Here is a 27,344-nt window from a genome sequence, read left to right as displayed (position 1 = left end):
GAACTTCCCTTCCTTTTGCACATATCATTCCAGGCATTTCCCCTCCCCTATTCTGGGGTCATGACTCACATCTTCCAATTAACTTGAAGGGCAAAGATTCACTTCCTTTCTGTTTCCCGGGCTTTTCCCTCCTCCCTCCTCTGCTCTGCATTAACTCTCAAAATACCAGACAGTTTTGCATATTTTTTCAAAGCAAGAATATACAGGACAGCGTTGACATACTTATTAAGATGGGATAAAGTATATTTATTACAGATCCTGTAATGTAAACAAAAGCATATGTTAATGACTAGTTTTTGGTTTGTTGGGATGTTTCACATGAAACTTTTTGACCAATCTGTCAGCTTTCACTTCACTGTATTTCACCCAGGTGGCTTCAGATAACGGGTATCCCTTCCATTGTACTAGGTATTGCAATTTCCCTTTAAAGATTCTAGAGTCAAGAATATGTTTCAATTCATAGCAGCTATGAGGGGCCCAGGTGCCTTCTTCAGGGGAGGTCTTAAAGTGGAGCCCTGATAAGGTTTCAACAAGCTGCAATGGAAGACTGGGTGAATTCTTCCTAAAAGTCTAGGGAGTTTTAGTTTTACAGTGACTGGATTGATGATCCTTACTATGGGGAAAGGCCCCAAGAATTTTGCTCCCAATTTCTTGCTGGGCAATTTGAGGCGTAGATATTTAGTTGACAAATAAACCTTTTCCCAAACTTGGAATGTTCTTTGGGGAGCCCTCTTTTTATCAGCCTGCTTTTTATAGGTTTCAAAAGTCTTTTTTAAAGCAGTTTTTGTGTTTCTCCAAACTTCATCCCACTCCCTCACCCACTGGTCAAGTGTCTGGGAAGCGGAGGGCAACTGAGGATATTCAGGTATTGGGCTGAACTCTTTTCCTGTGGCCACTCTGAAAGGCGTGTAGCCACTGCTGCTGTGCACAGAATTATTGTATGCCACCTCCGCAAAAGGGAGGAGATCAGTCCAGTTCATCTGTTGGCAAGAAACATAGCATCTAAGATATTGCTCCATTTTGTTAGTAGTTTCTGCGGCCCCATTGGTGGCCGGATGAAAAGCAGATGATAAACCTTGAGATGATCCAATTAATGTAAGGAAACTTCTCGAAAACTTCGCTGTGAACTGCACCCCCGTCTGAAATTATTCGTTTAGGGGCGCCATGCAGCTGGTAGATACGTTTCAGGAACAATTTGGTCAGTCATTGGGCAGATGGGAGTCCTTTGCAGGCAATGAAATGAGCCTGCTTCGAGAACAGGTCTACCACAGTCCAGATGACAGTATTTCCTCTACTTTCAGGTAAGTCTACTATAAAGTCCTTAGCTATTTCTTCCCATGGTTGAGAAGGGTCTGCCATGGGTTGCAGTAACCCAGGGGTTTTCCCTGGGATTCTTTTCATTGTGGCATATACAGTACAACTTTTTACATAGTTTTTCACATCCCTTTTCAGCCCCGGCCACCAAAATTGTCAGTGGGTGAGATGTAGGGTTTTCAAATATCCAAAGTGTCCAGCCTGTTTTACATCATGGCTGTGTTTGAGAGCATTAAGATGGAGGGCTTTTGGCAAATATAGTTTCCCCCCTTTTTAAGCCAAGCCATCCCTGCACGTTAGGGAGATTTGATTATCTTTGGACCATTGGTCAGTGAGGAGCTCTCATTTTATTTTATTTACTCCAGGGTCATCAGGATTGGGGATCCTGTGAGGTGTAAGTTAAGCAATCTCGGCAAAAAAGGGGATGAATTGATGATAAAAGTTGGCAAAACCCAGAAAGCTTTGGAGTTGTTTGCGAGTCTTTGGGGGCTGCCATTCAATTATAGCTTTCACATTGGCTGGATCCATTTCAATACCTTCACTGGAAATTCTGTAGCAAAGATAGTCTAATCGGGTCTGGTGAAATTCACATTTCGACAATTTGGCATAAAGCTTGGCATTCAATGGTTTCTTTAACACTTCTCTCACCAGCTTTATGTGATCAGTCATATTCATGCTGTATATCAGGATATCATCAAGATACACCAAAACCCCTTTGTACAAGTGATCATGTAGGACCTCATTAATCAACTGCATAAATGCGGCTGGGACCCCCTGTAGTCCAAATGGCATGACTTTGAACTTATAGCTCCCCATAAGACAGTTGAAGGCAGTTTTCCACTCGTCTCCCTCTTTTATTCTCACCCGGTAATATGCCTCTCTTAGGTCTAATTTAGTGAAGACACCCCCCTTAGACAGATGGATTAATAAAACCTTTAGGAGGAGGAGGGGGTATTTATTTTCCACACTCACAGTGTTGAGACCCTTATAGATGAAGAGATGAAGAGACCCATCTTTTTCTCTTTGAACAACACGGGGCTCCCACGGTAGATTTGGCCTGTTTGATAAACCCCCTCGCTAGGTTTTTGTTCACGTATTGCTGCATCTCCTCCATTTCGAGGGGGGAATGGCATACATTCTTGGTCGTGGGAGTTTGGCTCCTGGCACCAGTTTGATGGAGCAGTCATTGGGTCTGTGAGGTGGTGGGGCATCACATTCTTTTTCCCTTGGCTGGCTGGCTGCCGCTCCACTCCCTGGGGAAGCTGCTGCTGCAGAAGGGCTGGCCTCAAGCCATCTTTCTCCTTACATAATGAGATCTTCCCCAGATCTTTGTCATCTATCTCCTTCAGATTAGGAATAGTGACTGAGGTCCAGGACCTCGTAATTAGTTTAAAAGATTTGTAGATCTTGGCATAATGTCATGGGTCTGACTAATGAAACACTTCAAAGAATTTTCAGGCATGGTTTAACCTAAAAAAAACTTTATTAGCAGAGACGTGTCAGCATAGCATGATGGGGATGCCAAGATCTGAACTTCCCTTCCCTTTGCACATAACATTCCACGCATTTCCACTCCCCTATTTTGGGGTCATGACTCACATCTTCCAATTAACTTGGATGGCAAAAATTCACTTCCTTTCTGTTTCCCGGGCTTTTCCCTCCTCCCTCCTCTACTCTGCATTAACTCTCAAAATACCAGACAGTTTTGCATATTTTGTCAAAGCAAGAATATACAGTATTTGCAGTGTTGACATACTTATTAAGATGGGATAAACTATATTTATCACTATTGAGTAGAATTTCTGTAATTAAGATGAATGTCTTACCAAAAATGCCTTTTTTTGTTTCAGACGTTACCAATATTTGCAACTGATACTCCATTTAAACAAGAGCAGATGAATATCTCTATGTTTATATGGCAAGGAAAAAAAACCCAATAGATATAATCTACTACAAGATGTTAAGGAAAAAGGCAGTTTGGGTATTTCAATGCTTATTCTTTGGTCTGGCTAAAGGAATGTATGAACCTCCAGAATAAGAGGCTACTTGATTTAGAAGGTCATGAATTAAGATTTGGATGGCATGGTTATAACAAGATTAAAGTAAATGTTGATTTTAATAACCAGTTTGTTAGAAATGCCATTCTAAGAGTTTGGAATAATTATAAAATAAGGTTTTCTATGAAGATGCCTCTTTGCGTGTCCACATAGGAAAAGAAATGATGGTGAAGCTGGACTGGTGAACTTATGGTAAAATAATATCTTTTAATTTTGGTGATCCTATTCTCAAGTCTAAGGAAGAGCTAGAATCCGAAGGAAATGTTTGCCACTGAATCAGAATCAGAATAGTGCTGGAAGGGACCTTCAAGGTTTTCTAGTCCAGTCCCCTGCTCAAGCAGGAGATCCTATACCATTTCAGACAAGTGACTGTCCAGTCTCTTCTTAAAAACCTCAGTGATGAAGCACCCACATCTGAAGGCAAGCTGTTCCATTGGTTAATTGTCGCTGTTAAGAAGTTTCTCCTTAATTCCAGGTTACTTCTCTCCTTGCTTCCATCCATTGCTTTTTGTCCTACCCCCTGGTGCTTTGGAAAACAATTTGACCCCCTCCTCTTTGTGGCAGCCTCTCAAATACTGGAATACTGCTATCATGTCACCCCTATTTCTTCTTTTCCCTAGATTAGCCAAACTGAAATCTTGCAACCATTCTTCATATGTTTTAGTCTTCCAGCCTTTAATCATCTTAGCACTCTTCTTTATAATTTGTCAAAAGTCTCAACATCTTTCGTGTAATGTGGTGACCAAAACTGGATGCAGTATTCCAGGTGTGATCTTACTAAGGCTTTATAAAGTAGTACTAATACTTCACGATTTTATTCTGTGCCTCTGTTTATACAACCAAGGATTATCAATGAGTATGGTTTGTCAGCCAGTTACAAATCCATCTGGTGGCGATGCTGTCTATCCCACATTTTTCTAGCTTACCGAGAAGTAGATTATGGTCTACTTTGTCAAATGCCTTGCTGAAGTCTAAATATGCTAGCCTATGTCCATAACGTTTCGCTGTTCTACTAATTTAGTCAATTTGTCAAAGAATGAAATAAGATTTGTTTGGCATGATCTATTTTTAACAAACCCATGTTGGCTTCTAGTTATAACTTTATTTGTTTCTAGATGTTCTAGATCTATTTTTTGATTATTTTTTCCAGTATCTTCCCAGGTATTGATGTTAGGTTGATTGGTCTGTAGTTTCCTGGATCTAGTTTTTTTCCTTTTTTGAAGAATTGAACCATATCAGCTGTTTTTCAATCCTCTGGTAATTCCCTATTGCTCCAAGAATTTTTAAAGATATGATACAAAGCTTCTGAGATAACATCTGCCAGCTCCTTCAGAACTTGTCCCGGTGATTTACATGCCCACTGGTTTACATACTTACAAATGAAAGAAAAAATTAAAAAGAGTTATGGGTTTGACATTGTTAAAAATGAATTAGTAATCCTATTGTGTGGTAGTAATGAACATATTATTGCTGAAGTTTATAAAATGTTATTGAATTTGAATTTGGAAAGTGAATATGTAAAGCACTGTACGATTCAGTGGAAAGGAACACTGGATATAATGTGAAGCTTGAATAATGGAAGAATATAGCAATAGCAGTTAAGACTTATACTTAACAGTGCTTTACCGCTCTCTCTAAGTGGTTTAGAATCAGCATATTGCTCCCAACAATCTGGATCCTCATTTTACCGACCTCGGAAGGATGGAAGGCTGAGTCAACCTTGAGCCAGTGAGAATCAAACTGCCAAACTGCAGTCAGCCAGCTGTCAGCAAAAGCCTGCAGTTAATTTAATGTACATTAAATTACAATTTAAAAGAAAATTTTTATAAGATGATGAATCATTTAACTTATCAAGAATGTATAAAGGTATTTCAAATGAATGCTGGAAATGCAAACATAAAGAAGACACTTTCTATCATTTATGGTGGAGATGTAATAAAGCAAAGAAATATTAGAGTAAGATTCATATTCTAATACATAAGATATTTAAAGTGAATATAAAGATAAAACCAGAAACTTTTCTTTGGAGTTTAATGGAAAAAGACTTGGAAAAAAATTATGGAACTTTGATGTTACTTTATGCATAAAAATGGAAGGACACTTCAATCCCCACAATGGATGAATGGTTGCAAAAGCTGAAGGAGTTTGTAGAGATGGCTAAATTGACTACTCTATAAAGAAAAAAACATAATTATTTTTGTTTCTACGTGAAAACCACTTCTGGACTTGGTGCTTGAGGTAGAAAAAAAATGAAACTTTGATTTTGTGTTTTACTGATTAGATAGAACTGTTGTTATAGAAATGGCTAGTTTATACTATTAGGTAAAAGTAAAAAGTTGAGATTTGATGTTACTACCTTATTCTACTGCACAAAAGAGAGTCAATGCCTTTAATTTTTCCCTGCTTTTCTACACTTTTCCCTATTTCCTCCCCTATTTTTCCTATTATTTGCTTTTGTATTTTTGTATTTTATATTATAAACTAATAAAAAGAATAAAATTTAATATAATGTGATTTTGAAGTTGCTAAAAATGATATTCTGTATCAATGATGAACTTCTTACAGCAAAGTTTCTAAAATGCTGTTACAATTAAACCTAGAAAGTGAATATGTCTTAAACACTGTATGATTTGTTAGAAGTCATATATTATAATATAATATTAGGCCAATGGAAAAATATGTGGACTAAAGCAGGGGTCCTCAAACAGTGGGCTATGAGCTGTTTACAACTGGGCTGTGAAAATGGTATGCGAGAGAGCACATGTACAATCTCACTTGTGCTAGTAGTGGGCAAGTTCGTGCACACACACTCCATTTGTGGGAGTGGTGGGCATGTGTGCACACCATTCATGCAAATGGAGCTGCGCACAAATGCTGGCCACCTGCATGGAACCATCCCTTCTCCCCCCACCCCTGCAAGTCTGCAAAGCCAGAAAGGTTGGGGAACTTTGGACTAAAGGACTGAAATTCACATTGAGCTATAATCTTGGAGAGAAGTTCTACAAAATGATGTACTGATGGATTTGACACCAAATAAATTATTAAAGATGTATAAGGGCATTTCAACTATTTGTTGGAAATGAAAATGTAAGGAGGGTACCTTTACCATATGTCATGGACATGTGGCAAGGCAAAGAAATATTGTGTAGAGATCCATAGTTTAATTTAAAAAATGGATTTACAATGGAAACTGGAAACTTTTATTTTATGACTATTAGATAAAGAATTGGAAAAAAAATGGAACCCTCTGCTATAAACTTCTGGACTTTATGCATGAAAGAAAATATGAAACTTTGATTTTGGATTTTGACAATCCAAATGGGTTATGTATGAAGGCAAGTGGGTTCTTGTTATAGAATAACCAATGGCTGTTATTTGGCATAACTAAAAAACTGATATTATCACTTTCTATGTATCCTACTGTTCTATAAAAAGTTGGAAGTCAATGTTATTTTTTCTTTTTTATTTCTTTTCCCCTTTCCTCAGTTTGTCCCCTGTTCCTTTCAATTTGTATTTTATACTAAGAGAAAAAACTATATATATCTATGCATGTATCTTTCTCTAATTATATGTTTGTGTGCGTGTGTGTGTGTGTTTGTACACACACACACACACACCTATCATTATCTATTTATCATTATCTGTCTAATCCAGTGGTTCTCAACCTTTTTAATGCCGCGACCCCCAACTGGTTGTAAGTCGAGGACTACCCATCCGGTCGTAAGTCGAGGACTTTCCCTGCCCGGGAGTGCTACGCATGCGTGGTGCTGCCCCCTGCGCCAGCTGAGGCATAACTGGCAAGCGGCAGAGACGGCGCAGGCCGACCATCGGCTGGGACACCAGCTGGCCCAACCCAAGGGAGGTAAGGCACCCGCCAGGCCTAATGCGCACCAGCAACCCTCCCTGCACCTGCCGGCCTCCCACCTCCCACCCCTGGCCCTCTTTTACTTACATTTTTAGTAGTTGCTCAGCAGGGAGGGGTGGAAACTTCCAGACAGCTCACCTTCGCTGCAGACAACTTGCAGCACCGTTTGCAGAATGGGACTTTTGGCGGGCTCAGCAGGGCAGAGACAGCCTGGACAATTCCTATTGGCTTTTGAAAGCCAATAGAATTAGACTCTATTGAAGAGAGTCTATTCTATTGGCTTTCAAAAGCCAATAGAATAAAAGGGAGTAGCACAGCTAAGGAAAAGGGGGAAAAAATGGCGGACTGCGTTATTTGGCGACCCCCATGAAATGGTCGTTCAATCCCAAATGGGGTCCCAACCCACAGGTTGAGAACCACTGGTCTAATCTATTAGAAGTTAACGTAGGGATATCAAATGAAAACATTTGCCATTGCAAGCTCTTTTTTTTTCTTTTAAATGGAGGGAGATGATTTTGATGGAATGCAAAGGCCTAGCTGTCCTATTACTCATGTCACTTTTCAACTGTCAATAAACCTTTAAGATGTAGTCAAAAGTCTTTCACACACTGCATCAAGCTATAGTTTAGTCTTCTCATGGTGTCTATGTATATTTGTGTGTATTTGAGTGTGTATGTAGACCTCAGTGGCCTACTTTACATGTCAGGGAATAAACTGTGATTTATAAATCTGTTTGACTAATTCACTTATTCATCTAAACCAGTGTTGCTTAAATTTGGTCCAAGGAACCCTGGGTCACCCCAAGACCCTCTCAGAGTTTTATTGATGAGTTATTTGCAAAATTTAAAACAATGTCACTTAATAGAAATCATAGATTTTTATTGTTGTTGTTAAAATATATATTTTTCATGAAAAATATTTATGTTAACATCTAATACCTAATGTTATCTTTTAATGATTGAATAAACATTCTACGTGCATCAGTTTTATTTTTAATGCAATAAATATTGATAAACAATAAATTGTTTCATATAAAGAAAAACTGGGGGGGGGTCTATAATTTTAAAAGTGAGAAGGTGCCCTAGAATAAAAAGTAAATGCTAATTGAGCAAACCCATAAATTGTTAGAAAAGACTACTTGTAGTTCAGGATTGAACTGTGGAGTCCTTGATGCAAAAAAAACAACAACAACCAATTCAGACAACACCATGGACCTTAGAGAACCCATATTATCTGACTTGACCCTGACACAAAAGTAATACACATTAAAGTATCATAATGCTCTGAAAATACAGGGAAATGCCTAGCATTTCACTGTATTTTTTTATATCAGTGGCACCAGTATACTATTTGTGCTTCATAAATAAGTAACTGGCAAGCATATTGAGACTTACCCAGGCAATCCTCCAGCTTCCATTACATTAGCAAGAGTTACATCATTTGACCAAACATCATACTGCCATTTACGAAGACCCAGAACTCCACAAAGAACTCTTCCAGTGTGCAAACCAACTCTCATATTGAGATCTACTTCAGTGGCTTCAGCTACTGACCTGAAATATACAAAAATCAGAATATTATTTATCAAAAGATTATCTTTCTACCTTTCTTTCATGAAATCAAAGGTTTAAAAACTTCAGTGTTGTTATTACAGATACCACTTGGGTTATAATGGCAATTGGGACCAGAATTTCCATTATTAAGTAATTCTTAGTCATAAAACCTAAGGTCATGTGACCACATTGCTTAGCAATAGCAATCATGCAGTTCTGAATGACACTGTAACCCTAGGACTCCACAGGCTGTTACATGGGAAAATACTTAATCAGGTGTGTGGGTGAAAACCCAAAAATAATATTGAAAATTTTATTGATAACATTAATGAAGCTCTATTAGATCAAGTGATATATGCAGACATTATATAAAGAATTCGGTATAAGATTAAATTCTTAAATCTGGAACAATGTCAATTTTGCTTGAAAAGATTAGAATTTTCCTCAGCCATGCCCTGTGGCCTAGTGAAGAGATTTCATTGCACTAATTAAAAAGATAAGCCATTCATATATATTCTATATATTCTATGGTATGAGCACTCCTTGAATTAAAACTGTAAGTAAGCCTGGCAATTACAGTTTTAAATTGTCAGGGTTGTAAAGCAGATTATCATGTGACCAGATTTGATTTTATGACTTTTTTTGGTGGTCATTAAACAAATGTGGACGTTAAATGAAGCTATTGTTCGCTATGGGTCAGTTCTTAATATAAACTGGAAGTAAGTGCTGGTTTCCAGCATAACTATTGCATATTATAATCAAATAACTATAGGCACTGCAAATGGCTCAAAATGTGGGCTGGATGTCAAGTGTTCAAAATACAGTCACATGACTTGGGGAGGGCAGAGCAGTGTCAGAATTTTGAAACCAGGTTTTAAATACCTTTCTGGAGGTCCACTGTAACTTTAAACGGTCACTAAGCAACCAGTTATAAGTCAAGGATTACCCATATTAAACAAATTAGTTAAAAATTAGATTAAGAAAGAAATACAAGACTATGATGAAGAGGATCTGATAACACCGCTCATTGTATCAGGTGTATTTACAGTAAAGCCAATCTAGAAAACAACTGGTGGAAGCAGGATGGAAGTAGTACACTCATCCTTTCTCTTCTTGACCTTTCTGCCTTTTGATATTATCAGCCATGTTATCCTTTTTGGCTAACTTAGGAAGTTGGAAGTTTTGTGCTGCCTCACCTCCTTCTTTAAGACCAGTCTCAATCACTATTGATAGGCAACAGGTGGTCCAGTTCAGACACCTGCTTTGTGGGGTGACACAGGACTTGGTATTTCCCCATTCCTTTTTAACATCTACATGAAACTACTGGAAGAAATCAATTGTGACCATAGGTTGAGGTATCACCAATATGCTAATGAAGCCCAGTTATATATTTTCATTCCAAGTGAAGTGAGGGATGCTATGGATGTTATTTTGCATTGTCAGAAGCTGTGCGGGCCTGGATGGGAACAATAGACTTCAGTTGAATCCTGGTAAAATGAAGTGGCTATGGGTGAACCCTTCTGTACCCAGAAGTTTTTCATCTTTGGTCTTAGATGGGCTTGTACTCTCCCAGACAGAGTTGAAGCATAATCTGAGGTACTCTTGGGCTCATAAAGAGCAGGTGGAAGCCATGGCTAGGAGGTCCTTTGCTTACCTTGATACTGTGTGATGGTTACATTCTTTCCTGAATAGGGAGGCCTTCTATTTGGTCATTTATATGGTAGTCATCTCCCATTTAGACTATTGGAATGAGCTCTACATGGGGCTACCCTTGAAAAGCATTCAGAAACTTCAGCTGGTACAGAATGTGACTATGTGGGCAATTTGGGGCACCCCAAAAAATGGCACATGTAACACCTTTGCTCTGTGAACTTCATCCCATTACATCAACCTAACCCACCTGGTCACGCAGGGAAAATATGTTGCAGACCCTGACAGATAAAGGACTCTGACAAGTGGGATCTAGGAAGAGATCCTTTTCTGATGTTGCCCCCACCCTGTGGATTGTTTCTTCCCTTGGATGCAAGACAAACCTCAACTCTCCTAGCCTTCCAAAACATGGCTCTGTAGCCTTGCTTAAGGAATACAGAGGAGCATGCAGCCATAGGAATGGTTAGTGCCCTGAAAGCCCTCCTTTCGCTTTTCAATTGATTTTTAAGTCATTTTAATGATTCTTGCCTGTTTTGAAATTTTAATTTTTATGCACTCTTTTCATGCTTTATTATTTTATTGTACACTGCCCAGATTCCCTCTGTGAGAAAGATGGATAGTTCCAAAATGTGATGAATAAAATAAATACATAAGTATGTAGTGTTTATAGCAAAACAATGAAATGCATTACATTTCAAATATTTCTTAGCTTTAGAATAGATTAAAGGTGGAAGGGACCTTGGGTTTTCTAGTCCAGCCCCCTCCTAAAGCAGGAGAACTTATACCATTTCAGACAGGTGACTGTCTAGTCCTGTGGTGGCGAACCTATGGCACATGTGCCAAACGTGGCACGCAGAGCTCTTTTTGTCGGCACGCGCGCCAGAGGGATACTCCCCTCCCCCTCTCCATGTGCCCCTGACTAGTGGGAACTGGAGAGGACAAGGAAATCGAATTCAGCAGTGCTCTTGCGGGAACAGTTGGACAAGGAGAGGGAAACCAGAATAAAAAGAACAGATTTTGGCGGGAGTGCAGCGAGAGAACGAGTGAACGAGCAGACAGCCTTTGGAAGTGATAGTAGACGTGAGTTTGGAGAAGACAAGTAGGACGCGGCATCTGTTTGCACTTTGCAGAAGGCTAGTGGGGAAAGGAGGATAGGAGTTTGGAGAAAAGGAGAGAGAGAGAGAGAGAGAGAGAGAGAGAGAGAAAGGAAGGAGGGGGAGAAGGAAGGAAAGAAGGAAGGAAGGAAGGAAGGATGGAAGGAAGGAAGGAAGGAAGGAAGGAAGGAAGGAAGGAAGGAAGGAAGGAAGGAAGGAAGGAAGGCCAGGCCCACCAGTGCCACTGGGCAGATGCACGACCAGGCCTGTCCAGGTGACACTGAAGCCAGCCAGGCCTTCTGTGGGAGCACGGGGGAGGGTGGAAAGCGGCTATGACTGAACATCATGCCTGCTTCCCTTTGGGCTCCTTTGGCCTCTCCCTCCTCCAGGCTGGGGCTGGTCAGATTCCCCCGTGGGCAGCGCTGCACCCGGCACCAGCCTGGCACCAGCCAGCCCTCTTCCTCCATCCTCCATCTCCTTCTGTGGGCAGACTGTGGTGTATTGAGCCAGGAGGTGTCTCTCCCTGTATGGGTTCTCAGGCAGAGGAGCCAGGCAGCCACAGCTCTCGCTCCCCTGTGGCCTCCATCTGCCCGAGGCCCGAGCTCGGCATGCCTGGCTAGTTATCAACGGACTGGAGAGCGCCGGATGTTGGCAGCTGTCCCGGGATGAGTGCGGGGGAGTGGGGGAGAGTTTTCATCCTGCTTTTGTGAAAAGGCAGCGTTTTTCCCCTTCCCCAGCTATCAGTTGAGCAACACGCCCTCCTGCCCACTGCCCCACCCACCAGAGACCTCTGGATCTCCCCCTCTCTCCTGCACAGCCTCCATAGGCATCGTTCTCCAGGAGCAAAATCGAGCTGGCCATGCCCACTGTAGCTATGCCCACCCAGTAGGCCATGCCCACCCGGCATCCGGCGATACATAAGTGGGTTTTGGGTTGCAGTTTGGGCACTCGGTCTCTAAAAGATTTGCCATCACTAGTCTAGTCTCTTCTTAAAAATCTCCAGTATGGAGCACCCACGATTTCTGGAGGCAAGTTGTTCTACTGGTTAATTGTCCTCCCTGTCAGGAAATTTCTCCTTAATTTCATGTTGCTTCTCTCTTTGGTCAGTTTCCAACTATCGTTTCTTGTCTGCCCTCTGGTGCTTTGGAGAATAATGTGGCCCCTTCTTCTTTGTGGCAGCCCCTAAAATACTGGAATACTGCTATTATGTCTCCCTTATTTATTTATTTTTCTTTAGACTAGCCAAATCCAAATCCTGCAGCTGTTCTTCATATGTTTTAGTCTCCAGCTTTGGATCATCTTAGTTGCTCTTCTCTAATTTTTTTCCAAACTCTCAACATCTTTTTTATAATATGGTGACCAAAATTGGCTGCAATATTCTAGTGTGGTCTTACTAGGGTTTATAAAGTAGTACTAATACTTTGCATGATCTTGATTCTATGCCTCTGTTTATACAATCCAGGATTGTATTAGCTTTTTAGGCTGCTGCTGCATACTACTGGCTCATAGTCAAGTGATCATTTACTAGGACTCCAAGGTCCCTCTCAATTACTGTTTTTAAGCCAGATCTCACCCAGTCGGTACTTATACTTTTAATATTTTGTACTGAAACAAAAGAAGAACACGTCAAACTTGTCAGAGCGGTTTTAAAGAAGCTGCGAGCCGCTCACCTATATGCCAAACTCTCAAAATGCGAATTCCACCAGGAAAGGATAGACTACCTAGGCTATCGCATAACCCCACAGGGCATTGAAATGGACCCAGAGAAGGTCAGAGCAGTATTAGAATGGGCACCACCCCGCACAAGAAAGCAACTACAAAGTTTCCTGGGCTTTGCAAATTTTTACCGCCAATTCATCCCCTCATTTGCACAGATAGCCTTGCCCCTCACCAACTTACTAAAAACGAAGGGAACATCCTCAGTAAAACATAGCCAGCCACTAACATGGACAATGGAGTGCCAAGCAGCGTTTGAGAGACTAAAGAGACTTTTTTCTGCCGAACCAATACTAAGGCACCCAGACATGGACAAGCCCTTCGTAATACAGGCAGATGAAAGTGATGTGGCAGTGGGGGCTGTGCTATTACAAGAAAATGATGATGCAGTATTGCAACCCTGTGCATATACATCCAAGAAACTCACGGAAACAGAACAGCGCTGGCCCGTATGGGAGAAGGAGGCTTATGGGATACGTTGGGCATTACTCACTTGGCGACAGTTCCTGGAAGGCAACAAAATCCCCTTCCAGGTGTGGACTGATCACAAAAATTTGGAAGCCCTGAAAACTTCCAGGAAACTCAATCCCAAACAAGCCCGCTGGTCCTAGCATTTTCACCAATTCCAATTTAAGCTCAAACATTTACCAGGAAGAAAGAACTTCCTGGCAGATGCTCTATCTCGCATGCCCCAATATAACAGCGCACGAACCACAGACTCTAGACCAATAATGGCAGAGTCACAACTGGCAGCACCAGTAACCCCAAGAACCCAAGCCAAAATAAAACCACAACTGGACAGCCAAACTGGGATTGAATTCAGAAAAAGCTTGGAAACAGATGAATGGTTCCAGAAAAACAAAAATGTGTACACAATGAGAGACGGGTTGCCTTGGGTAGGGGAAAAGTTATATATACCAACAACTCAAAGAGTAACTTTCATGCACCTTTGCCATGACACAAAATCAGCAGGGCATTTTGGATTTGTAAAAACTTTACATTTAATTAAACGGCAATTTTGGTGGCCATCCATGAAAAAGGACATTGAAAGTTATATAACCAGTTGTCCAAAATGTGCCACGGCAAAGAGGTTGCAAGGGAAAGTGCCAGGACTATTGCAAACAGTGGCAAGTCCCTCAGCCCCCTGGAGAGAAATAGCCATGGATTTTATAGTGGAATTGCCAGAAAGCAATGGGAATACTGTGGTCTGGACGGTCACGGACGTGTTTTCCAAACAGGTGCACTTTATCCCTTGCCAAAAGATTCCCACTGCAAAAGCCTTAGCAAAACTTTTCATCCAACACATTTACAGATTGCATGGGGCACCCCAACGCATAATCTCTGACAGGGGGGTGCAATTTACGTCTGCATTTTGGAAGGAATTTTTATCCCTCTTAGGAACCACTCAGGGACTGACATCTAGCCACCACCCTCAAGGAAATGGATCGGCTGAAAAAATGAACTCCGTACTTAAGCAATATTTAAGATGTTTTCTTAGTTTCCAGCAGACCGAGTGGGCGGACTTACTCCCCTTTGCAGAAGTTGCCTACACTAATGCAGTCCACTCCAGCACAGGTTACACTCCTTTTCAAATAGCCACCGGTCAAAGTTTCAACCCCATGCCAGAATTAACCCCAAACGAACCAACGATCCCCTCACTGAAAGAATGGATGGAGAAATTACAAAACACCTGGCCAATAGTCAGAAAAGCACTAGATGAAGCTAGGCAGGCATATAAAACACAAGCCGATAAAAAAAGGGTTGAGCCTACACCATTCATTATAGGAGAAATGGTGTACTTATCTACAAAATACCTAAAGTCCTTACAGCCCTGTAAAAAACTTGGACCAAAATATATAGGACCTTTTCCAATTAAAAAAATCATAAATCCAGTAACAGTAGAATTAGAATTACCCAAAAATCTCAGGCAAATACACCCAATTTTTCATTGCAGCTTGCTGAAAAGAGAGCATCAGTCACCTCTACGGCCAAAAATCCCCCCCACCACCTCCAATCATGGTGGAGGGTGAACAACACTTCGAAATAAAGGAAGTCCTTGACTCTAGGAGATATCATGGAGCAACTCAGTACCTAGTTGCCTGGAAACACCTCCTCCCTCACAAAATGAGTGGGTCCATAAACGTCATGTCAGAGCCCCGAAGCTATTGAAGAAGTTTCACACAGAGTATCCTAACAAGCCTGACTAAATTTTATACTTGTGTTTTCTTCAGGTGGATCTCTCTTATTGTTAAGAGGGGCCGGATGTCAGAATCCAATTATATTTCATCTTTAAATTATCAAATATAGAAACTCCCAATTCTGCCTTCTCTGGATTCTGCCATAAGAGGGAGAGAAGGGGGAGAACAAAGGGGCTTTATGGCCCTCACTTCCTTCAGTACACTTCAAAGAGCTGAATGCTGAATGTGTGTTTATTGTAACATCAAAGCGTTAGCACTAGAGAACCGTATCATAACAAAGCAGGATACTTGCCTTTCATGTAGTTACCTGAAGTCTCCATTCAGACGGAAGAAAGAAGAAAGGGGGTGGAATTGTGATACTTGAAACTATCACTGGAAAGGGGGTTGATTGGGTGGGACTACTGGGGAACCCCTTAAAACCTTGAATGGAAGAACTTGAACCCCAAGTCCTGTCTAGCATGCCTGCAACCATTTTCTCTTAATAAAGGATTCCTGTTGGAAGAATTATTCCAAGAGTTCTGTCTTCTTAAGATGCAAAGTGGGGTGGGTCCTTACAGCAGATTTCGTTCTGCAATCTGTAGAGCATGTGGGAAGCAAGGCCAGATAGCAGCTGTGTGTCTGGGCCGTCAGAAGGTACAACCCCGAGAAGAATTGTGCCTGAAAGGTATCAGGGTCCCCAGCCAAAACAGGGTGGGTGTAAGGACCCACCCCACTTTGCATCTTAAGAAGATAGAACTCTTGGAATAATTCTTCCAACAGGGATCTTTTATTAAGAGAAAATGGTTGCAGGCGTTCTAGATAGGACTTGGGGTTCAAGCTCTCCCATTTGAGGTTTTAAGGGGTTCCCCAGTAGTCCCACCCAATCACCCCCCTCTTCCAGTGACAGTGTCAGGCATCACAATCCCACCCCTTTTTTCCTTTCTTCCGTCTGGATGGAGACTTCAGATAAACTACATGAAAGGTAAATAGCCTCCTTTGTTATGATAAGGACTTTTGGTGCTAACCACATTCAAACCCTTTGAAGTTGTACCAAAGGAAGTGAGGGCCATAAAGCCCCTTTGTTCACCCCCCTCTCTTTCTTTATGACAGAATCCAGAGAGGGCAGAAATGGGGTTTTCTATAATTGATAACTGGAGATGAAGTATAATTGGATTCTGACATCCGCCCCCCTTAAAAATAAGAGAGATCCACCTGAAAGAAAACAAAACAGGTATAAAAATTAGTCAGGCTTGTTAGGATACTCTGTGTGAAACTTCTTCAATAGCTTCGGGGCTCTGACATGACGTTTATGGACCCACTCGTTTTGTGAGGGAGGGAGGTGTTTCCAGGCAACTAGGTACTGAGTTGCTCCATGATATCTCCTAGAGTCAAGGATTTCCTTTATTTCGAAGTGTTGTTCGCCCTCCACCATGATTGGAGGTGGTGGGGGGGATTTTTGGCCGTAGAGGTGACTGATGCTCTCTTTTCAGCAAGCTGCAATGAAAAATTGGGTGTATTTGCCTGAGATTTTTGGGTAATTCTAATTCTACTGTTACTGGATTTATGATTCTTTTAATTGGAAAAGGTCCTATATATTTTGGTCCAAGTTTTTTACAGGGCTGTAGGGACTTTAGGTATTTTGTAGATAAGTACACCATTTCTCCTATAATGAATGGTGTAGGCTCAACCCTTTTTTTATCAGCTTGTGCTTTGTATGCCTGCCTAGCTTCATCTAGTGCTTTTCTAACTATTGGCCAGGTGTTTTGTAGTTTTTCCATTCATTCTTTCAGTAAAGGGATCGTTGGTTCGTTTGGGGTTAACTCTGGCATGGGGTTGAAACTTTGACCGGTGGCTATTTGAAAAGGAGTGTAACCTGTGCTGGAGTGGACTGCATTATTGTAGGCAACTTCTGCAAAAGGGAGTAAGTCCGCCCACTCGGTCTGCTGGAAACTAAGAAAACATCTTAAATATTGTTTAAGTACGGAGTTCATTTTTTCAGCCCCCCCCATTTCCTTGTGTGTGGTGGCTAGATGTCAGTCCCTGAGTGGTTCCTAAGAGCGATAAAAATTCCTTCCAAAATGCAGACGTAAATTGCACCCCCCTGTCAGAGATGATGCGTTGGGGTGCCCCATGCAATCTGTAAATGTGCTGGATGAAAAGTTTTGCTAAGGCTTTTGCAGTGGGAATCTTTTGGCAAGGGATAAAGTGCATCTGTTTGGAAAACAAGTCCGTGACCGTCCAGACCACAGTATTCCCATTGCTTTCTGGCAATTCCACTATAAAATCCATGGCTATTTCTCTCCAGGGGGCTGAGGGACTTGCCACTGTTTGCAATAGTCCTGGCAATTTCCCTTGCAACCTCTTTGCCGTGGCACATTTTGGACAACTGGCTATATAACTTTCGATGTCCTTTTTCATGGATGGCCACCAAAATTGCTGTTTAATTAAATGTAAATTTTTTACAAATCCAAAATGCCCTGCTGATTTTGTGTCATGGCAAAGCTGCATGAAAGTGACACTTTGAGTTGTTGGTATATATAACTTTTCCCCTACCCAAGGCAACCCGTCTCTCATTGTGCACACATTTTTGTTTTTCTGGAACCATTTATCTATTTCCAAACTTTTTCTGAATTCAATTCCAGTTTGGCTGTCCAGTTGTGGTTTTAATTTGGTTTGGGTTCTTGTGGTTACTGGTGCTGCCACTTGTGACTCTGCCATTATTGGTCTAGAGTCTGTGGTTCGTGCGCTGTTATATTGGGGCATGCGAGATAGAGCATCTGCCAGGAAGTTCTTTCTTCCTGGTAAATGTTTGAGCTTAAATTGGAATTGGTGAAAATGCTGGGACCAGCGGGCTTGTTTGGGATTGAGTTTCCTGGACGTTTTCAGGGCTTCCAAATTTTTGTGATCAGTCCACACCTGGAAGGGGATTTTGTTGCCTTCCAGGAACTGTCGCCACGTGAGTAATGCCCAACGTATCCCATAAGCCTCCTTCTCCCATACCGGCCAGCGCTGTTCTGTTTCCTTGAGTTTCTTGGATGTATATGCACAGGGTTGCAATACCCCTTCATTGTTTTCTTGTAATAGAACAGCCCCCACTGCCACATCACTTGCATCTGCCTGTATTACGAAGGGCTTGTCCATGTCTGGGTGCCTTAGTACTGGTTCGGCAGAAAAAAATCTCTTTAGTCTCTCAAATGCTGCTTGGCACTCCATTGTCCATGTTAGTGGCTGGCTAGGTTTTACTGAGGATGCTCCCTTCGTTTTTAGTAAGTTAGTGAGGGGAAAAGCTATCTGGGCAAATGAGGGGATGAATTGGCGGTAAAAGTTTGCAAAGCCCAGGAAACTTTGTAGTTGCTTTCTTGTGTGGGGTGGTGCTCAATCTAATACTGCTTTGACCTTCTCTGGGTCCATTTCAATGCCCTGGGGGGATATGCGATAACTTAGGTAGTCTATCCTTTCTGGTGGAATTCGCATTTTGAGAGTTTGGCATATAGGTGGGCGGCTCGCAGCTTCTTTAAAACCGCTCTGACAAGGTTGACATGTTCCTCTTTTGTTTCGGTGAAGATAAGAATGTCGTCCAAGTAAACCAGGACCCCCTTAAACAGGTGCTCCCTTAGAACGTCATTGATTAATTGCATAAAGACTGCAGGGCCCCCTTATAATCCAAATGGCAAGACTTTGAATTGATAGCACCCCATGGGGCAGTTAAATGCAGTCTTCCATTCGTCCCCTTCCTTAATTCTCACACGATAGTAAGCTTCCCTTAGGTCTAGTTTAGAAAAAAATTTCCCTTTCGATAGGTGTGACAGCATGTCTTTCATGAGGGGTAGAGGGTATAGGTTGCTTTCACTGATTGTATTCAGGGCCCTATAATCCATGCATAAGCGTAAAGAGCCGTCCTTCTTCTCTCTAAAGAGGACCGGGGCAGCCACTTTAGGCTTGGCTGGCTCAATGAAACCTCTCTCTAGGTTTTTTTAATAAATCTTTCCATTTCCTCCTTCTCCTTTGGGCTCATGGAGTATAATCTGGGCTTCGGGAGTTTTGCCCCAGGCTTGAATTCAATGGTACAGTCTGTGGGTCGGTGGGGGGGGAGCTCATTTTCCCTCTCCTCATTGAAAACTTCAGCAAGGTCTCTATATTCCTCTGGTATTTCTGTTAATCTTTTTTCCTCTCCTATGGATGCTTTTTCTATTCTTGATTCTGGTAGCCTCCCTTGGGGTTTTAAATCCATAGGGTTCCCCTTCGGAAATTTGATTTCTGTCGTCCTCCAATTTACCCAGGGGTTCCATTTTTTTCAACCATTCCATCCCTAGAATCATTGGGCATTCCATGCCTGGGGTCACCACAAACGTTATGTCCTCTTCATGTTTGCCCAGGCAGAGGTGTATTGGTAGAGTGGCTAGGGTAGCTGGCACCCCCCCTGCTATGGATCCATCTAACTGGCCAAATGAGATTGGTTGTTCCAATCTCCTTGATGGGATGCCCAGATTACCCACTAGTGTTGGGCTAATGAGGCAGCGGGTGCAGCCAGAGTCTATTAAGGCTTTCACCTTCACAGCTTCGGGCATGGGGGGGATTAATATAGTCACTGTCTTGAGGATGAGTGTGATGTGTCCATTTACCAGGGGTTCGCCCTCCGAGCTGTCATCTGAGGCATCCACCGGCTCTGTGGTGTAGGCTGGAGTTCTTTCCCCTTGGTGAGCAGAAGTGGGGGGTTCTGCAATTTCCATCATTCTCGTGGCCGTTTCTTTTGGCTTAGCTGAAGACTTTCCGGATTTGTTGATTGGGGATCTGTCTGGGTTGTGCTGGGGGGCTTTGGAGCGGCATTCTACAGCTCGATGCCCTTCTCTTCCGCACTTGAAACACCCCATTTGCTTCTTGGCTGTAGCCGATGATTTCACCGGTTCATGTGTTAGCTCAGGCGGGGGGGCGGCTCCATTGTTTTCCTCGGCGGTGTCTCTTCAATATGTCGATCTCTGCTTCCTCTGACAAGATGTACCATTCCTCAAGTTGGTGTGGGTCCCCTCGGGGCAGGCAAGTGTCATATAGATGATAATTTAGTCCGTCTTTGAAATGGCTAAGGAGGATGTCTTCTGGCCAATTCAGTTTGCTGGCAATGGCCTGGAATTCTTGTATATATTCAGCCACCGGGCGTTTGCCTTGCCTCATCATTTTTATCCTTTCACGGGCTTTGTGATCAGCCAGGGGGTCTTTAAATCGTCTTCTCAAAGAGGACATGAAACGGTTGAAGTTACTGAGTTCTGGGGCATTGGATTCATGCAAGTTCACCACCCAATCTGCAGCCGGTCCATCCAGGGCAGATTGCACAATCTGGATGCGGGCTTTGTCACTGGGAATGTCCTGCCCGTATTCCTCCATGTAGCTGAGGACTTGGGTTAGGAAAAACCCCAAGCGTGTTGGCTCCCCTTTGAATTTCACCTACAACGTTGGACGTCTTCGAATGGATCGGTGCCTCCGTTGTTGGTGGTAGTGTCTTCCGTCCAGATTACCATCTGTGGTCCGGTAGGGGGTGGGGACTACTGGATCAGCAGATGTCCCTGGGGTTGCAGATTCCATGTCCCCCTCGGTGTTTCTCCCTTTGCGGCTCCAGGAGCTGGGGCGGCCGTAGGGCTCAGGATTCTCCTCTCGTAGGGAGCTGAGAGTTCTCTTCATCAGGTCAATAGCTTTCTCTAGGATCCAGTCTGAGTATGGTGCCCAGCTTTCTCCCTCTTCACTTGCATGCAGGGATTTCTCCATCTCCTGCTTCCATTCTGGTTGCTTGGTCCCCTGTCTCAGGGTCACCTTTCTTGATTCCTTTCCCCACTCACTTTTCTTTCCAACGCCCATTGACCAGCGAGGCTTGTGGTCCCATGTCTCCACCACTTCTTCTCCTGAGGAATCCGACCTCTCGGATCCCAACATCTGACTAGGTTCCAATTTGGTCAGCGGCTCTCTTTCCAGGGAGTTTCCCCCCTTTCTTGCTCCATTGTCTGACATGGTAATTTTTTGCAAAATCCCCCAACAAGGGTCTCCCTTCCAGGTGGATTAATTTTGCAAGTCCTGTCTAATGTAAAGACCCACCCCACTTTGCATCTTAAGAAGACAGAACTCTTGGAATAATTCTTCTAACAGGGATCCTTTATTAAGAGAAAATGGTTGCAGGCGTTCTAGACAGGACTTGGGGTTCAAGCTCTCCCATTCGAGGTTTTAAGGGGTTCCCCAGTAGTCCCACCCAATCACCCCCCTCTTCCAGTGACAGTTTCAGACATCACAATCCCACCCCTTTTTTCCTTTCTTCCGTCTGGATAGAGACTTCAGATAAACTATATGAAAGGTAAATAGCCTCCTTTGTTATGATAAGGCCTTTTGGTGCTAACCACATTCAAACCCTTTGAAGTTGTACCAAAGGAAGTGAGGGCCATAAAGCCCCTTTGTTCACCCCCCCCCCTCTTTCTTTATGGCAGAATCCAGAGAGGGCAGAAATGGGGTTTTCTATGATTGATAACTGGAGATGAAGTATAATTGGATTCTGACAGTGGGTTTCTGTGCTTCACAAAGAAGCATTTATAGGACAGGCACACACAAGCCACTCAAAAAGAAACTGTCACTTAAAGTGAAGTTGCAAGGAGTTCCATTGGTCATGGAACTAGACACTGGGTCTGCACTTTCAATTATTTCCATTCACACATTCAGAAAGATTTGCTCTAGCAGTGGGTTCCAGGCCAAGCTTAGGCCATCCAATATAGTTCTAACAGACTTTCAAAACTCCAAAGTGTGTGTTAAGGGGGAGGCCACCCTTAACGTACAATATAAGGATTTTGAAGGTCCATTAGATGTATTGATAGTTGGGGGTGAGCGCATGAGTCTCATAGGACTCGATTGGTTTGAGGCCTTGGGAATACAAGTTACAGGGCTCAATAGCTTGCAAACAGTAGGTCTACAAGAAGTCTGCAAAGAATTTGCAGATGTCTTCAGCCCACAGCTGGGTACTTACAAAGGGCCCCCAGTTTCCTTAAAATTGGACCCCACTGTCACTCCTATCATAGTAAAGGCAAGGAGAGTACCTTTTGCTTTAAAAGGAAAAATTAATGCTGAATTGGACAAATTGGTTCAGCAAGGAGTCTTAGAACCTGTTGACTCCAGTCCTTGGGAAACTCCCATAGTCACGCCTCTTAAGGCTAATGGAGACATTCACATCTGTGCAGATTACAAATGCACCCTAAATAAGGCATTGCAACAACATGCCTATCCTGTACCTGTAGTCAGCCATATTCTGGCTTCCCTTAAGGGGGGCCATGTTTTTGCAAAGCTAGATTTGGCACAGGCTTATCAACAGTTACCTGTTGATGAAGCTGCTGCTGTAGCACAAACTATTGTAACACACAGGGGGGCATTCAAAGTTAAAAGACTACAATTTGGAGTAAATGTGGCTCCTGGAATTTTCCAAAGAGTAATGGAAAATACCTTGAGGGGTATACCAGGAGTTTGCCCCTATTTTGATAATGTCTTAATTGCTGGAGATTCCACTCAATATTTAGCTGAGAGATTGAGGGCTGTCCTGCTGCGGTTCCGGAAAACAGGCCTCAAGCTTAAAAAAGACAAATGTAAAATTGGGGTGCCTTCTACATATTTTCTGGGATTCAAAATTGATGCCAATGGGATTCATCCTGCTGAGTCCAAATTAAAAGCTATCATGAAAGCTCCTAGGCCTAAGTCCAAAGCTGAACTACAAGCTTTTCTGGGCCTCTTGAATTTCTATAGTTCATTCATTCCTAACAAGGCTAATGTAGCTGAACCACTTCATAGCCTTTTGGACAAACAGGCAGTGTGGCAGTGGTCACAAGCACATGAAGCAAGCTTCAATGAGGTTAAGGCCTTACTCACATCCAATAATGTGCTTGCACATTTTAATGAAACTCTCCCTGTGTGTATCGCTTGTATGCCTCCCCTTATCGGGTGGGAGCAGTACTTAGCCACCTTAGACCTGATGGAACTCAGGTTCCTGTTCCGTATTACTCCAGAACCTTGTCTTCTGCTGAGCGAAACTACACCCAGATAGACAGGGAGACTTTAGCTGTTGTTGCTGGAATTAAAAAAATCCATGATGTTTTATATGGCAGACATTTCACGGTCTACACTGACCATAAGCCTTTGTTGGGGTTGTTTACTACAAAGAAACAAACTCCCCATATCATCTCCCCCAGGATGCTGAGATGGTCAATCTTTCTGTCAGCCTATGATTTTTCTTTAGTTCACAAACCTGGCAAAGAAATGGGCCATGCTGATGGCCTCAGTAGATTACCCTTACAAGTAGTGGAGGCTGATCCTGCCCCTGCCATCAATATCCTTTCCATTCAGGCGCTGCCTGAGTCACCTTTAAATGCCAGGGATGTGGCTGCTGAATCAGCCACAGATCTCACACTCTCTCGTGTCTTATCCTGGGTTATGTCTGGATGGCCAGAGAGTTATCCAGGTACTGAGTTTCAGAGTTTCTGGCTTAAGAAACATGAGTTATCCACTTTTCAGGGTTGCCTGCTGTGGGGCAGCAGAGTTGTTATTCCTACCTCAATGAGGTCTAGAGTCTTAGGTTCCCTTCACGAGGGTGATCCTGGCATTGTAAGAATGAAGGCGTTTGCACGCAGCCATTTGCGGTGGCATGGGTTAGACAAGGAAATTGAGGCTGAGGTGCACGCTTGCCACCTTTGTCAGCGCTCATGCCCAGAAATGCCCCAGGCTCCTGTGCATAGATGGGAGGAAACACAGTCACCTTGGTCTAGGGTGCACTTCGATTACGCTGGGGCCCTTTCCGGGTCAATTTTGATAGCTATTCAAAATGGCTTGAGGTTGTATCTGTCTCTTCAACCACCACTGCCAAGACCATTCAAGTACTGAGGGGGATTTTTGCTGCACATGGGCTTCCGGATGTGTCGGTGTCTGACAATGGCCCTCAATTCACCTCTTCCAAATTCCAAGCTTTCTTACAGGCCAACATGATTCGTCATGCCACCTCTGCACCATTCCACCTTCCACCAACGGATGGTCCGCATCACCAAGGATGCTTTAAAGAAACTGACATATGGGGACTGGCATCACAGGTTGGCAGACTTTCTTCTTGCGTACCGCACCACACCTTCAACTTCTACTGGGAAGAGCCCAGCTGAACTTTGCTGGGGGCGAAAACTGATTACTAAACTTGACCGGTTGCACCCGGACAGACTGCTTCCTAAGGTTACAGAACCCAGGGCACTGAGGCAATTGAAAGTGGGTGCCCCGGTATGGACCCATAACTACGGGTCAGGTCACTTGTGGGTTCCTGCTGTAGTATGCAAGGTTACAGGTCCTTTGTTGTACGAGGTCTCCTTGGATGACGGTCGTGACATTCGACGGCATATCGAGCAGCTGCGTACAAGACTGGACTTACCCTCAGAAACTCCTGGGCCTTTTCCAGGGGGGAGGGGGACCTCAATGGGCAAAGGGATGGGTGTTGGCAGCAGCCGGGTCCCAACAGAGAGGCCACAGAAGGCCTACTCCAAGATTCTCCAAGTGTTCCAAACAGGAATCCATGGGAACTAGGAAGCACACAGGCGCCAGTGCCTACTCCAGCCAGGGAGTCACCCAGGGGGCATACTCATCATTCACCCATACCATTCTGCACTCCAGTCAGGGAGAATAACCGGGAGCATCTAATAACTCAAACATTGCAAGAGAGCTGGCATACAACCAGTTTAATAGGCCCAGGACTGCTACTGTTTCCAGAAGGAGGTATTCACACAGGGAGGTAGCCGGAGAGGCACATCCCAATTCTGACACCTCTGGCACAGATGGGGGGGCAACTGAGTTTAGGGGAAATACTGAAACCCCAGACAGTCCCGTTACGGGACTGGGGAGCGAAGGAATGCAGGCCCCTGATAGGCCCAGTGTGGGGCTGGAAGGCACTACAGAGTTGTCTAACAGTGGCAGTCTTATAGAGGGGCCAGAGAGGTTGCAACTAGGCAGGTCAACCAGGTTATTGGGAGAACAAAGTCCTGGTCTGACGAGCCCGGTGGGCAAGCAAGCAGACCAGGCAATGGGGCACAGTCCATGGGGACCACTAGGGTCTGATAGAGGGGCCAAATCCATGTCATCCTCTAGGTAAAATGGAATTGGGGATCCTCAGGGTCTAAGGAGGTCACAGAGAGTCAAGAGATCTCCTAAGTACCTTGAGGACTTTGTAACTCTGCTGGCAAAGCAGAAACAGTGAGAAAGTGTCTGCTGTTGGGAGCAATGGAAATATGGGCATTGGGTATTAATGCCCAGAACAATAGCCCAGTACCATTGGAGCATGGGTTGGCACACCACGCTCGTGTTGAGGTCACATGTAACTATTCATATAGTTTATTAGTTTTAGCCGGGGGGGGGAAGGGGTGTTGTGTCCTGAGCCTGCAAAAGCAGGCTCGGGATGTTGCAACGGTCCCGGGCAGTTGCAAGCTGCCCGGGACCAGACTGGCTGGCGCCGGCTTCGCGTACATGTGCGAGGAGCAGAGCGCGCCAAATGTTGCCATTTGGTCCGGGGAAGAGTTCTTAAGAGAGGCAGAGAGGCCTGCATGCCTCAGAGCTGAAACGGAGCTGAGGAAACAACAATAAAGACTTCTTAACACTACGAGATGCTCTGTGATTTATTGCCATTAAGCTGAGGACTCAACAAGTATCATCTGCAAATTTGATGACTTCCCCTTCTATTCCCTCATCTAAGTCATTTATGAATACTGGGCCTAAGATGGAACCTTGTGGTACCTATCCCACTGCTTACTTCTTTCCATGTGGATGTAGTGTCATTGAGGACTACAGTTTGCTGAGTATGGTTTGCCAGCCAGCTACAGATCCATCTGGTGGTCATGTTCTCTATTCTACCTTTTTCTAGCTTACCAATGAGTCGGTTGTGGTCTATTAGCCAACAAAACCTTTTACTTACTGAGGACTACATGTTAAAAGAAAACAATGGCATTTCTTGTGAACTCTAATAGTCTCACATTATTCAACACAGCTTTTATAACAATATCATTTGTCCAGGTATGATTGCCTGTCAGTATGAATTTCAACAAAAAACTTTTCATTTTCAAGTACAAAGCTTGATTAGATGTACTGTGAATCAGTGCTCCTGAGCAATGGAGAGACAGATATGAGAGCCGCAATCCAATACAATGTTACACCCATGACAATGTTACATTTTCCTCCCCCAATGCCCCTTATTTTGCAGTAGATAACATTGTTCTGTTCTATTTGAAGTAAATCTCTGTCTGCTTAATATGCTTTTGAGAAATACCTTGCTTACACAAATTTTGCAAATTCTTTTTTTAATTCCAGTTTGAGTGGACCTATTGGCAAGGACATTTTTAAAATGTTTTCTTTACAATCTTCACATTAGTATTAAGTCACCTGGCAAAAATGTAATCAGGTAACATTAAAATATATTTAACTTTTTCCTTGCTTTTGTTTAAATTTTGCTAAAATTGATTTATTTTCAGATACAACTTCCATGCAGTGCTTCCATTGACAAGCATTTCCTTATATTTTCTTATATCAGAAAGTTATGCATATTTTTTTAGACTGCTATGATAGCTGATAAAAAATGGAAAATTGTAGAGACACCATGCAGTATTTTAATATAATAAATTACTGTCTTATAGTTTTTGCATGTAACTAAGTAAACATGGCCCACGGAAAAACATTGTTATAAAGAATTGTTTTCAAAGATAAAAATTAAAAGACATTCTTAAAAGACATTTATCTCTGTTTGTTTCTGTAAGTATTAATTTTATGATAAATAAAATAATTTATCTTTATACTGTTCCTCTGAACAGTTTTCTATGGATAGCTAATCCTTAGGACAGAAAAATCATAAATGCACAGCAGTTCTCAGCTAAGCAAAGGAGGATGAA

At 42.9% G+C, this 27,344-nt stretch overlaps 1 protein-coding gene across 7 annotated transcripts in view; it reads right to left on the bottom strand.

Moving 5' to 3' along the window:
- ADCY1 (adenylate cyclase 1) overlaps positions 1-27,344 on the bottom strand; it is a 451,138-nt gene that overhangs the window by 143,718 nt on the left and 280,076 nt on the right. For all 7 annotated transcript variants that reach the window (XM_039353930.1, XM_039353932.1, XM_039353931.1 and 4 more), the window contains exon 6: positions 8,631-8,789. In XM_039353930.1, the coding sequence (XP_039209864.1) occupies positions 8,631-8,789 (159 nt within the window). The remainder of the gene's footprint in view (positions 1-8,630; positions 8,790-27,344) is intronic.

This window comes from Crotalus tigris, unplaced genomic scaffold, assembly GCF_016545835.1.
Source record: "Crotalus tigris isolate CLP2741 ecotype Arizona unplaced genomic scaffold, ASM1654583v1 scf7180000018540.1288718, whole genome shotgun sequence".
Taxonomy (NCBI): Eukaryota; Metazoa; Chordata; class Lepidosauria; order Squamata; family Viperidae; genus Crotalus; species Crotalus tigris.
Note: the sequence above shows the minus strand (reverse complement) of the source record. Positions and strands in the feature narration are given on the sequence as shown.